Source organism: Myiozetetes cayanensis, unplaced genomic scaffold (assembly GCF_022539395.1).
Source record: "Myiozetetes cayanensis isolate MyiCay16 unplaced genomic scaffold, myiCay2020 scf12, whole genome shotgun sequence".
In the NCBI taxonomy this organism is placed as follows: domain Eukaryota; kingdom Metazoa; phylum Chordata; class Aves; order Passeriformes; family Tyrannidae; genus Myiozetetes; species Myiozetetes cayanensis.
This window is the reverse complement of record NW_026086826.1, coordinates 25,236,772-25,251,080: the sequence shown is the minus strand read 5'-3', so window position 1 is coordinate 25,251,080 and position 14,309 is coordinate 25,236,772. Positions and strand designations below refer to the sequence as shown.

General features: G+C 44.4%; 1 protein-coding gene across 2 annotated transcripts in view; it reads right to left on the bottom strand.

The window, feature by feature from the left end:
• The window catches only part of KIFAP3 (kinesin associated protein 3), a 65,785-nt gene extending 65,588 nt beyond the window's left edge, over positions 1 to 197 (bottom strand). For both annotated transcript variants that reach the window (XM_050306649.1, XM_050306651.1), the window contains exon 1: positions 155 to 197. In XM_050306649.1, the coding sequence (XP_050162606.1) occupies positions 155 to 186 (32 nt within the window). In that variant the 5' untranslated portion in view covers positions 187 to 197. The remainder of the gene's footprint in view (positions 1 to 154) is intronic.
• Between the last annotated feature and the right edge of the window lie 14,112 nt (positions 198 to 14,309).

Genomic DNA, 14,309 nt, shown 5'->3' with positions numbered 1-14,309 from the left:
CCCCCTCGCAACACTCCTGCAGCACCTGCGTCTCCCACCCCACCACCTCACATCCCCTACCCGCACCGTACATCGCCCCCTCCCAGCCCAACCTGAGCTCCCACGACCCTCTTTCCGCCCCCGTGCGCACACCGCGCCCCTCCTGCGCGGTTACCTCTTGAGGTAGCGGGCATCCTCGCCCTGCATGGCGGCGGTGGGGCGCGGTGAGGGCGGTGAGGCCGTGAGGGCGGGCAGGCGCGGCCCGCGCGCGGTGCTCGTTACCAGGGAGAGCGCGAGCCCCGCCCCGGCGCGCGCGCACGCTCTGAGCACGCGCCACCGGCCCCGCGCGCACGCGCGCCGCTCCCCTCCCTTTCTCCGCCCCTCGCGCGTTAGCGCCCCCTGCAGGCGCGGGGGAGGCGCTGCCCCCTCAGGGTCTCCCCTCCGTGCGGGCGGCGCGGGGGAACGGGAGGGACTGTTTTCCCCCAAAATACGCACGAGAGTTAAGTTTCTAAACTCGGAACGTGAATGTCTGGGCATCAATATGATCAGCTGTCGTTCAAGCTGGTAGAGACTTGGCCGAGAGCAGGAACTGACCCGAACTCAGGGTACACGGAGGCCCGTGGGTTGGTGACTTTTTTTCCCGGATGAGCCTTTTCTCCTCACAAATGTAATCATTCTCAAGGCTGTTGCCCTTGTTTTTGGTCTTAATTTATATGCAGTTTATGAGCCGGTTTTTTGTACTGGGTAAGGGCATGTGGTCTTGGAGCATTTCAAGTTTTCCAGGATTTGGGGTTTATTGCTGCTGGGAGGAGGCTGAACAGGATCACAGAATGTGCTGGGTTGGAAGGAACCCCACAGGGCTCGTCCAGCCCAACTCCTGGCCCTGCACGGCGCTTTCAGAACAGCCCTCCTTCATTCGGTTTTCTGTATTTATTTAATGCTTATTATTTTGACGTTGATATGCATCAGTGCCATTTCCTGACAAGTTATGAAATGGGCTTTCAATTAATCAGTGTGTTGTTTTTGTTGAGAGTGATCCTTCTTGATTGTGTTAGTTTTCTTGACATGTATGTCTTCCTTCAGTAATAGATATTTATATTAATATGAAATTAATATTAGAGAAATATTAAAATTGATAAAATTATAGAAAACCAAGAATTGCAGCAAAGTATTACGGATCAGTACTTAATACCTACTGATCCTCTGGAAGACTGAAAACTTTATATTTCATAACCTGTAACCAAGCAGAATAAAATATTTTGTGGTATCCACAGTATACCCTGCCTTTGTTTGAACAGAAAATGGAAAAAGATAATCCCCTGTGAAATATAAAGTGCTACCTCAGAGCAATGCATTTATAAAACATTGCTAGAACATAACACCTTTGTTACTGTCCTTATTCTACTTTTTATCACAGTAATATTTTCTATTAATGACTGTCATAAAGAAAAAAAATATATATAACTACCTGATCAGAGCGATAATTCTTCAGTGGTTTCAGCAGCTCTCCAGATAAGCATAAGCCAAACATTAAACTTTGAAGCCATATAAATAGTCTGATATTTCCTGAGTCCTACGTACCTGACAATCTCTATTTATTTCACTTAGAATTTATCTTAATTATCTGCTTACATATGCCTGCGAATGGAGAATAGTTTTAGACACCTATGGAACGCAGGTCAAAAAATTAACAAGATGAGAATGATCCCAAAGAATGTGAGACCTGAAAAATACGAGAAAAGGAACATTTGTTGCAGTGAAGTGTGCTCCGATGTTTTGGGCTAAAACTGGCTGTTTGTCAGGGCCTGGGAGGACGGCAGAGCCTGTCTCAGCCTGCCAGAGTCCAAGTGAAATGCTGCGGGGACTGAGTCACCAGCACTGCCAAGAGCAGATCATCTTGTCGGTGGGTGACAACCAGCTGATGCTGGGTTTAGAAAACCACATGGCATAAACACCAAAACCCACGTATTGCATGGTAGGTTCTTTTAAAATTAAATTGCAGGACAAATCCTGCCTGAGGTCTTGTCGTGCAGCCTTGCCCTGGGCTGGTGATGCAGCTTTGAACGGCTTCTTATGGCCCTTTCCTTACAGTGGGATGAGGTTTATGGGGTGGGACCCTGGAGATCCCCTGACCTGCAGGTTGGAAATATATGTGAGGAGAAAAAAAGAGAGGGTGGTATTTGAGGCAGAAGGTGATTGAGTCGAAAAGAGAAACCGGAATGTGCAGGATTTCTGTGCTTCTCCTTTTTTCTTTTGTTGGGGTGGTCTGGGCGTGGGTTTGTTTGTTTTTTTTCTTAGAGCAGTTGTAAGAAATACTGTTCTGGAGTCAGGTAAAAGAAAATACTTTTTTTTTTTTGTGAGGCAATATAAAGAAGGGTGGAAAAGAGAATGGGAGTTGCAGAGTAGAGCAGAATAGGAAGAGAACAGTAGAGGAAGTTGGGTGAGAGAAGTGAAGCAGGTGGGTAAAAAACAAGAGGAAAGACAGAACTGTGGAGTATTCTCAATTTAAATATACAGTAGAATAAGTGTAGATGAAAATATTAACATTTCTTTGTTTTCATTAAAAAAGTGAAGACCCTTTTTAATGTCAATGACAAAGCACACTTTCATGCAAAAAATTTTTTTTTTTTGGTTGAGGTGCAGACAGATGTTCTTAACCAGGTGGTCAGAATACACTGTGACAGCAGAACAACACCCACCATTACTGTCTCACAGTAACTTGGTTTTATTTCTTCCCATTTGTTCTCTTATGACTGAAAGTACTGATGCTAATGCTGATTTTGAAGTTTTCATTGTCTTCAATGAGCCTTTGATGTCTAACAAGACTGCATGTTGAAAATGCATGTTGAAAGTGCTTTTACATGACTGAAATCAGAATTCAAACAAAATAGCCAACACTGGTTTTCTATAGCAGATGGAATTGTTACAATGTAATAGGCCAACCTCTGTCTGGTGGAATTAAGAAATCAAAGCAACCCTGAGATTTGTAATCTCTCCATCCGACATTGCATCCTGGCTCTCAGGAAAAAAAGAATTGGGTGGTTTTGAAGAGAAAAATGGTGAATATGGGATATTTTTCTAAAAATCGTAAAATGAACTGTGCATAAAACTCCTTAGGGCCTTTTATTAGCTAAAATAAAGTACAGCAATCTGAAAGGATGACTTTCAGGGAAAGATGTTGGTTGATTAGACTGTGCTGCTCAGTGGGGGATGGAGATGATGTTGTTCTGATGTGCTGTCACACGGTAAGTGATTGAGGGATGGAGGTAATAAACCCTGGGCTTAAAAGTTTATGTTGGAAGGAAGGAGTGAGACGAGGCAGAGCAAAATCTGATTTGCAAAGGGGAAGTCTGGCTAAACTCTTCTGGATAAAATTAATCTTGGACACAGACCAAGATGGTTCTTGAATGCCTTTCTGATCAGCAGTGACAGGGACATGTGCACAAGAGAAGGGCGTTTCCAGTCCGACACGTGATCGTGTTGGTAAATCCTGGGTGCTTCATTTATCCTCGGACACAAGACTTCACAAAAATTAAAACAGGAGTCTCTGTGGAGAACAGGGCAGGAATACAGTACCCAAACTCAGCTGCAGCTGGGGATGTGACAAACAAACCGTCTACACAGACTTTCAGTGCCTGACTTGAGACTTGAGGGTTGCAACTTACGGGCAAAATACCAGTCTACTCACGGCCTAACCAAGGCTGCTCTAAGAAATGTGGAGAGATATAAAATGTACCCTAACAGTGCTACATTACGTGTTTTTTCCCTTAAAGGATCAAACCTATAAGAGGGAATTTTTCTGGGAGGAACACAGAAGAGCATGTTGTATATTTTCATAGAATCACAGAATCATTTAAGTTTGAAAAGATCTTTAAGATCATGGAGTCCAACGGTAAACCTAACACTGCCAAGTCCACCACATAAGTGCCACACACAGCCATCAGCACGTTCTCTGTGTGTATGTTCAGTATGTGTGGTACACTAGAATTTGCATACTTGGTTTCAGCTCATTTTCTGGCAAAAAACAACCTGAAAAGATTAAATAAAAAGTGTCCATACCAGAGCGATCAGATGGGCTCTCTCTGCTCCTACCATCTTGTGACCCCCGGTGACAATGCTGGAGATTTCTTGTGCAAAATCCTGATGCTGCTGAAGGCAAGGAGAGTTTTACCATTGAGCCCACTGGGGACAAAATTTCACCTCTTAATGTTTATTAGATGCAGCAGGCAGAAACCAGACTTGTAGCTATAAAGGCTATGACATTTTATGGTTCTGACTCTGCAACCACTCAAGCACATGCCTAATTTTGCCACAGTAATAAAGTTAAGCACCAGCTTAAGTGTTTTCAAGGAGGGGTCTCCTTTACACTTGAACAAGTCTATATTTGATCATAAATCAGGAATTCCTCCCCTTCCTCATCTCTCCCCTTCAAAAGAAAAGGATTCTGCATGTGATCATCAAATTCCTTCTACTTTGCACAAAAATAATTGCCTTTTTTCAGTTTTTGTCAAAAAAAGCTAAGGGAGAGTAAGGAACGAGTACCTCAGCTGAAGTGGTGTCACTAAAGTGACATTTGACTTACATCAAGTCGGTCATTTCAAACAGATTAAAAAGGGAAATTTTCATTTCTCAACAATTTATTCTAAATATCCCAGTCAGTGGCTGTTTCCTTCAAAAAAATAAAGAAGATTTTGCACAATGCTTTATGACCAAAATAGTTTTCATTGCATTCTTGAACTATCCTGAACAATGCTAGCCTTGTTCTTCGTATCCATGCAAATCCTACTCCTCTTGCAGGCTGCAGCATTTGTGTCTTTGTTCCCACTTACTTTTAACCAAATCACATAAGAAATGCAGCAGAGTGACAGACAAGGAGAGGCATTTAAGCTGGATGAATTTAGACCTGAAATCAATCATAAAATTTTAGTGGGATAGCATTTAACACACGGAATAACCTTAGGATTTACAAGCTTATGCTTCTCCATTATTACCAGTCTTTGCATCAGGAGTTTAAGAAAGAGAATGTGGATGAGTGTACAGTAAATTCTTTCAAAGGTTAAGTTCTAATGCTAATTTGCTTTATTTACGTGTTGGAAGTGCTCCACTAGATAGGGGGGATGATAAGTCAGTTTTAGACTCACTGGGAACCCAAGCTGTACTTCTGTTTGATTTCATGCACTTGCCCCTTCACCCTGCTTGGTCTTCCCAGAACCATCTGAGGCAACATGTCTGGAGTGGAAACTGGGAAAATGTGCCTAACAGATAAAATGTGAGTTATGTGCCAGTCAGCTGGGAGCAGGTGACAAGATGGATGCAGGGGTGAGGGCTCATCATGGGGGCAGTGGATTTCCCTCACAGTGAGCAAAACTTTAAGGCTGTGCTTGCTTGCTGCTTAGAGCCCACCTCCCACTCCACCTAGGCCATCAGTTCTGGGTGGAATTGCTTTTTCCTGAGGAGCTTTCCAAGTTATCCCTGACAAGACTGGATGTGACCTGCAGACAGCCTGACTCTGGAGCAGAGTGTTCCAGGTGTTGTCCTGGTGTCCCAGCACAGGAACAGGCAGAGGGATTGCTGGCTGTGAAACACGGTGAAGGAACGGCAGGAGAGCGGATGGGGCGCCTGGAAGAGACGGTGTCTGAAGGGGATAGGGATGTTCAAAATCAGGTGTACGGGGCAGGAGACCCAAGGGCTGGAAGGGGACCTTTCTTCACCCTTCCAGCTGTACTTTCCAGGAGTCTGGAAGGCACTGGGGGAAGAAAGCATTGGAGGCTGATCTAGCTGGCCCATGGGTAAGAAAATATGAGGGCCCAGGAGTTCAGCTCTGGTAATTACTGGTTCTCAGGAGCTTCTGAGTTACAATAATGGAAGTTTTACAGCGCTGTTGAGCTGTGTGTTGCAAAAACAATCCTTCAGCTTTCAACTAATTCAGTTACCATCTGTAAGCTGTTTAAGCAATTCCCCTTATTTCACTTTCCCCATTTAATTTTGCTATGTATGCTTTTTCTTCATTACACCTCTTCCACATGCATCTGTACAGACACACAGGTATGGAACTCAGGATTGTCCATAGGACTGGAAAACACAGTAGTCACTGATGTGCTTTGTGGGCAGACCAGGGTAATGCTACATTACGGTAGCCCATCCCCAGATTGGAGGCATTTTGCTGGGGGGACCTGTGGTCTCTTCCTACACCAGGGTATTTCACACAGACCCAGAAAGAGTGGAATACATAAATAAAGAAGTGATTTGTCCTGTGAAACACCAACATTGGTGTTTGTGTAGATGTCTTGATTTTTATGCTGTACAAAACTCGATTTTCTGCTAGATTTCACATTTCAGATTTACATATTAAAGTTGTCCTTAGTTCACCCAGCTCTGGCTAAGTGCTGCTTCTCACATGGTTCATAAGATTTCCCTGGAACCCAGGGGCATATCAGTTGTCGTGGCAAGAGGTGAGTTAATTAGTAGCATTCCAACATATCCTGGGCTTTATTGGCTAGTTGTGAAGAATCCCAGAAGAAGGAAAGAACTGTAAGTGTGCCAGATCCATCCTGTATTTCTTATAGTTTCATTCTTGAATTTTTTTCATATATATTGTCTCAGTGCCAGTGCTCATGGTCTCTGAAATTAAAAGCGTTTCTCATAAAGGGGATTATGAGATTAAAAATATTGCTCATAAAGAACACATTGATCCTCACTGGGAAGATGATAGACATAAAACCATCAAATTACTGATGTCAGCAAATAAAACTAATTTAGGAGATAACAGTGCATTTTTAAACAAATAGTGGGGATGAATTAGATTTACAAACTGCAAGAGCTTTCCTTCCCGGTATGCTCATTCTTCATTTATCATAATAAGAAAACCCCTTAAACTTAGTCTCATACAAATGTCACTTGCTAGCTTTCTTGCTAATCCAGAGGAAATATTATCCTAGTGGTCCCTGAGGTCCAATGTCTAGGTGTTGGATACATGATAAACTTACTTGAAGCTTTCTTAGTGAGATATAGTCCTCTAGAGACAGCTGTGGATTTAATTTTTCAAGCTTTAGTACAACCTAACCTCTTAAAAATAAGATTTAAGTTTCCCTTGTCAGGTCACTTAAGAGTTTCTTCCTTTATTTTACTTTTTTTTTTTTTTATTTCCCTCCTCTGCTACTTGCCCAGACTGCTAATCCCCAGTCTCTGGAGGAAACACTTAACCATCTCGAACTTTTCATGTCTTGATTATTTTTTTGATTCCCAAAGACAACACACATACATTTGGCTTTTGAATGGTTCTAGTCTGAGAGCTCAGATAGAAAATGTCAATAAAAAGCAAATAGTTTCCAGTCTTGATCATTTCATTTTCTGCTTCAGTTCTGAGCAAAGGTGGGTTTTGCAAATTTGGAGCCACTCCTCGGAGTAAGAGCAATATTTCACAAGAAGAGGCGTGTTTATAGTCTCTGCAATCCAAGTTCCTGTGTGTTTATGCTGTCCAGGAGTTGAGTTTAATCTGGTTTTCTTGCCCCTTGATACTTACTACTTATTTTTTCAGACACTGAGTTTAGTGTTCCGAGGCGTGCTCAGGATTTAACTGCTGAGCTCCTGATCCTGTGAAACTCCACCCAGCTCAGAGACAGGTTGAGGATGGAGACCGACCAAGCCACCAGTGTCACACTGTATCTGGAATGCAGGAGGTATTATACTCCTGATACTTGTACTGATCCACAAAAAATGCTGTTTACAGCTCCTGAACCTCTCTCATTTCCCTGCTGTGCACACACACACCCAGGTTCTGCCAGACCGTTCCTCCTCAGGAGCTAAAGGTGCGAGAAGTCTTTTAAGGTCCCTTGTCAGATTTGTTCCCTACAGTCAGCTTGTCTTTTTTCCTTTCAGCTCATTTGGCTTCCTCAGGAGATTAGTTTTATCTTGCCTTACCTATCCATGCATTCATCAGGTCTCTTCTCCCTCTCTCTGATAACTTCATGACATGTTGGTCGGGTGCAGTCACCACTGAAAGATGTGCAGAGTCTGAAAGTTAATTAAGTTTCTAGAGGTTTGTGTGTTCTGGCTGCCAGGTAGATGAGAGAGAGAGACCTGTGTTAGGGACTGTGCTGAGGGAGAGTTAAGCAGAGTTCAGCTCTTTGGCAGCAGTGCGAGGTCAGTCCCTCTGTGCATACTCACCAGACAGACAGACAGACAGACAGCACAGATGAACGGGCTGGCCAGGCTGGCCCAGAGCAGCTCCAGACTGGCTGCAGCACAGGCAGTTTTTTGTCCAGTGTGGATCTTCCAGAATAGATGGCAAGTGAGAGGAGGCATGGGCCTTGTTTTAGGTGGAAGCAGTAAGGCACAAATCTAAAAGAAAAATCATGGGTGGCTTTAAGAACAGCACATTTTCCAGTTCATTTTGAAGTGTCCTAACAAAACGGGTGTTCACCACCAGTCCCATGTGTGAAATGTGCTGCTGTACCAGATCAGGGAAATGCCAGTCTGATGTTTGACCTCCGAGCCAACAGCAGGCAGGGATCCACAGAGCTCCAGATCTGAAAGTCTGGATCTTAACATCTCAGCCTCTCTAAAAGGACAGGCATAATGCAGAAGGGGAAATTACCTCTCCAGTGCCTACAGCTCTTCTTTCTACAGATCTGTTGTTACCCATTTTGCTCTCTTCTTGGTCAGGTTGGAGTTTCTCTTTTGTCATGATGTTCACACTCTGCAGAAAGGCTGTTCCCTCCTGGCGTCACCACTGCCACGTCACATCACTGGCATGTGCCCTGCTATTCCCAGGATGGGAGGCTTCATGCCTGTGCCTTCCAAGAGCTCAGGAAAATACCTGGTCTGGCTCTGTGCAGGAGCAGTATGAAGTGCTAAGAGCCAGCCAAAGCACATTTCCTAGCTAATGGATTTAGGCTGGTCCCTAGGCACTGCTGCCAGTGGCTGTCAGACACAGGATGACTGGCCAGTAGCTCTTTGGTCTGAGCAGATGGGTCAGTCATATGCCTTAGGTAGGAAGGATCCAGCTGAGAGGAAGTAGAAAGGCATGTTTTTTCTGGCAGTGTTGTGTGCAGAAGGAGCTTTGATGGTGTGGGTTGCCATCTTTCTTTTGCTTTGGAATTGAAAATAAAGCCTTGAGAGACCTTTCACCAAAGCATTTCTGGCATTTGCATGCCAGAGCTGAAAGACATTAATGCTAACTTATCTCCCACTTGCCCAGTTCTCCCACAGGCTTTACTGTATTGCTTTTTGTGCTGTTTCCTGAGCGTGCAACATCCTCCTTATCCCGGCCCACCAAACCACTATCCCCTCCAGCCACTCCTTAAAACTCTCATCTCCTGGGCAGTGACAATGGCTGAGACAGCCAGTTTCCAGTCCCTCTTCCTCCTTGGTGAGGGCTGTACCTGCATTTGAAGCAGAGCTGTGAGGGATATGAACTATGCACACACGCACACACAAGGCTACAGCTGACTTGATCCTGCATTTCCCAAAACCCACAAGCCCTGCCAGTCAGCCAGAAGGAGATTTTTGTTAGCTTTCACCTCGAAAGGGAGCTTTATCCTGTGCTTGAGCCAACAGAGGGCAATAGACTCAAAATTCAATATTGAGAAGAAATGCTTTTGAAAGATGCCTCTGAGCAGCCCAGCCCTTGCTGTATCTGGAGTCACATATCACAGTGAAAGGCAGCATTCCATGCTGGACCTAAAACCTTCTCAGGCTCCATCAATTAAACCACCACATATGGGGTGGAAGAGACTCAGCAAGGAACTCTCACTAGGGTTCAATGAAAACCAGATGTTGTGGGCACAGCTGTCATGCTTCTTATCAAGAACAACAGAGCAGCTCCTGCTGCAGTTTCATCAGGAACCCTGCCCTTCTTTGCCTTCAGCCCCAGCACTACTGGGAGTCCCTAACCAGAACCAAACAAAATGCTCGTGGCCAGAGCATGCAGGAGTCCTCCCCAAATATTGCTATTTACCTTGGCGTGCTGTTTGTGGATCTCCATGTCAGGGTCCTGCTGTGACTGTTGCTGAGCTTCGGACATGAGGAGACAGGCTCCTTCTCCTACCTAAGAGCGGCTTCTCTCACTCCCTTTAAAAGGTAATTTAGTGTTGGCACCAGAGCTGGAAGGATTAGAGGAAAAGTGTGTATTCCCTCCATAGGGACAGAGCTCTGGCCAGTTTCGTTTACATGAATTATAATGTATTTACCCATAGGGCTCACATGCTGTCTTTTGTTGCTTTAGATGGAATTCCAGATTGCTAAATTCCAACTGTGTAAACGATAACAGATTGCTGCTGTGACTGCACCCATGAAAGCGCCTGGGAATTGGGCAGGATATGCCCTGAGGGGTGTGAGTCATCCTGACCTACAGGCAGTGAACTCTGCTTTGGAAATGTGATTCAAAGAAAGGATTTCTCCTGAGACATCAGCAGTCTATCCCAAGGTTGGGTCTTTGCCTAAGGACCTGTTTTGCTCTGCATTTCCTCGGGTCATTTTCACAGAGTGATTTTGCAAGAATGATCATTGTGCTGGTGACAACAACATTATTCTTGTTTGCACTTGTAAATGAGGGGCGGAAACTAAATTTACCTTAATTTGATTACAAACAATCAAAAATTTGAAGAAGGGAAATAGCTCGGCAAACAAACCAAAACATTTTGTTTGGCCTGACACAGAAATTTTTTTTCGGGTGAGAAAAGGGAAATATTTCAGTTTCTCATCAACCCAAACCACTATTTTTTGTCAATTCCACAGTCAACTCAAAACCAAATTACTTTCACAGTAATACTTTTGAAAACTGCTAAGTCTAGTTGGACCCATGAGTGGAGTTTAGGTGGGCGAGGGTTGTGACTAAGAAAGTCAGACCATTAGTGCATCTGTTGTCATATTAGTGCTTTCCAGCCTGACACCCAGACCTGGGCGTTCCCTGTTGCTCTGAATAAGCCACCGCAGCTACAGCAGAACAATCCAGGCAGCAGCAGTCAGTTGTAAAGGTTACCACCTGCCACCCAACCTGCAGCTGTTCTTCTCTGCCCTCACAACTGCATGTGTGCTCTCTGCCCATGCCTCTTCTGTCAACAGCATCCGGTGGTTCCCAGGAACTTTTAAAAACTTGTTGTCAAAGATAAAACAAAAATTACTTGCTTTAACCACATCTATTCCTGACAGCATATGCCAGGCATGAGTGTGAGGGAGAAGAATTAACAGAGGCCTTTTTGAGGTAAGGAGACATCTTACAGCAGTTCTGATGGTTTGTCCATGTGGAAATTGGATTGCATACCAGGTGTTTTGTAAGCAGAACACAGTAATTTAAAGGCAAAATTGACCCTTTGTGATCTGTGTGATATGTTGAGCTGGTGCACATGGTTTTGTTTTTCATTGCTGTGCAGCTGCAATGTGTTTCAGAAGTAGCGTGTACAGCTCAGACCTGCACAGACATGTGGTTACCTACTAATGTAAAGGCCAGTACAACTTCTCTTTAAATACCCCGATGCTCTAACAGCCAGATCCACCTTGGATCCTGCACGACTCATCATAAGCCATCTGATACCTTATTTTAAACCTGCTTCTCTCAGGCAGGGATCAGCTGCAGGTGTTTTAACAAGAAGCTGCTCTAGCTGATCTTCATTTTAATCTGTGTTAAACCTCTTGTCCTAGAAGGGCCTGATCTCACGGGGAGGGAGACACACAGAGGAACTATTTGCTTACCCACATAAATACAAGCACATTCCTATTTTAGACCAAAAGCTGTTCAAGCCAAGGACTGTCATGCATTATGGATGTGTAGACTGTTATTTTAGCATAGGGCTTCAGTTTGTCCAGAGATCCAGATTCTCCACTGTCCCTATTACCAAGAGGAAGGCTGGCTAGCTGACTTCCACTTCACGAAAAGCTAAATAGCTGTTTTAGAGAGGTAAATAAGCTGTTCAGTAGTGATCCCACAAGTAGTATTGGTGCCATCGTGCCCATGCTCAAGCCCCACAGTTCTTGTTAATGTAAATGTGGGGTATGTTGTAGTGCTGGAATTGTTCACAGTTTCTGTGAACTAATCCTGGTTTTTTCAGAATTGGGTTTTTTTGACACATTTGTGTTGGGTGGTTGAGAATGGTACCATGGAAAGACAAGTGTGGATGTTCCCAACCATCCTATGGGTTTTATGGTGTCCCATAAGAGCAAAGCTCACCTTGCTGAGTGACACCAGCATAAGGCCTGTCTCTGTACCTCATCTACAGTTTTGATGCAATCTTTGAAATAGTTGTGGCATCTGTTTGAGACAGAGAGGTTTAAATGTTGATTGGTGGTGGAGTAGTAAAAGTCAGTGACAGAGACATACGTAACATGGTTGTTATGCTGTTTTCCTAAGGAAAGTGAACTAGGAGAAGTGTATTATGAGAAGATCACTAGCAGGGCATTAAAATGATAGAGAATGTGCTTTTTTGCCTTCATGCTTCCCATCCTCCTGGCACACATAAAAGCTGAGGCCCATGTGGACTTCCTGACTGTCAGAGCTGTGGGGAGTCCTGGGGCTGTGGTCCCAGAACCCTCCACAGTCCTGTCCCAGCATTTGACTCCACTAGGACACGTCAGGGCTTAGGTTTCCTGCTTGGAGTTGCTGCTGTCTCTGAATAGAGGGGTCACTTTGCTACACAATGGGCATTACCAAAACTACAGCCATGACAGATGTGAAACACGGTGTCAAATGCTGAACAAGTGGGTCCTGACACTTGTAGGGGTGTCTTTTGTAAGCTTGCTTTCCAAAGCATTAACATGCTGTCTTCACACATCCATTCCTGGCACACTGACTGGCGAGTGGCTGAAAATAGATAAGCAAAGAGAAAGGGTCAGATCTGTGAGAAAACCAAGACATACACCAGGATTGTGTCTGGGCCCAGATATTTCAGGATTAGTTGGAGAGAGCCTGGTTTCTCTGATAGATACATTAACTGGGAGGAATTTTGAGGCTGAGTTATTTCAAGGGAATTTCTAAGGCTGCATGGAGAACATCGCCCTGTGCTCAAGAAAGGGCTCAGACTCTGGTGCAGTGGCACTAGAGCTGGTGTAACCACTGCCATGATCCCACTCTCTCCATCCCATCCTCAGCTGCACATTTCTGCCTCCCCTCTTGCATTTTCCCGGCAGTTGTGAGCTCTGCACTGAGCTTGTTCATAGTGCTAACCAGACAACAAAAAGGCCTGAAATGTCTCAGCAGACACCTCAACGAGGGGAATATGCAAGCAGGAAAGAGTGGAAAGGTAGAAACATCTTCCAGTACTTAAATCACCTTTGGCTGTTGTGGAACCCTCTGGGGCACACCTCTATGACAGGATGAAGCAGGGAGATCTGCATTATTGATAAGGCCACTGCATATTGTTGGATGCTCCCTCCTCCACACTGCTATCCCAAGTGGCTGTTCCAGCCCCCATAGTGCAGCACATGACAAATTCCCTTGTGTCAGCTGTGGGCTGGGGAACTGATCCCATTTGAAAGAAAAATAAGTATATTTTTCTGAATAATATTTATTCATTGATCTGTTCACCAGCACGTTTGCACAATCACATGGACTGGAGCAGCTGGGGGAGCACATGCCAGTGCAGTTAGGTGAAAATCAGTAGTACAGGATGGTAGTTTAAGGAAACCAAAAAGGCCAGGGATGGTTTTGCCCCTAAATACTTTGAATAAGTAATATCGAGGCAGAGAAACAGAGATTGATTGCTCCAATAGGAAAATAATGTTGAAAAATAATGTTGAAAAATAGGCTTTAATTGATGCATTGCTAAAGCATCATCTGTAGCCAAATTGCTAGTGATTTTTTTTTTGGTAAAGGCTGGGTCATATTTGTGCTGCTCTTAGAAGCTTGATCAGATATTAGTCAGGAGGTTGCAGTACTGCTCAGGACATGTGGCAGCCCTTTTGTATTGGAAACATCCAACTTCCTGACTCTGTGTTGCTGTTTGCTTACACTGCAGACAGCTGGAATAAGCAGCCTGCAACAGGGAAGCGCTCCTGGGCACACCATGTGGAGGTCAGTGCAGTCAGAACAAAGTCCCGATACCCTTGCCAGATACCTTTGCAACTCCAGAGTCTTGAGGCTGTCCTACACCAGGAGCCTGAACTGCCAAGGGACAAACAAGGTTTTGAAGCAGTACTTGTCTCTTCTTGTCCCTTGGGGGCCCGAATCTCCTCTGGGATGGGACATACTTGTGGTGTACAGCCCCCTTTATGCAGTGGCCTGAACCTGCTCTTTTCCAGACAATAAATTTGTCTGCATTTGTTAACAAGTTTATCTCCTTTTGTTCTTCTGTGTATTTTGTTAACTGAAGCAAAAAGCTCTTATCCTTCCCTGACTT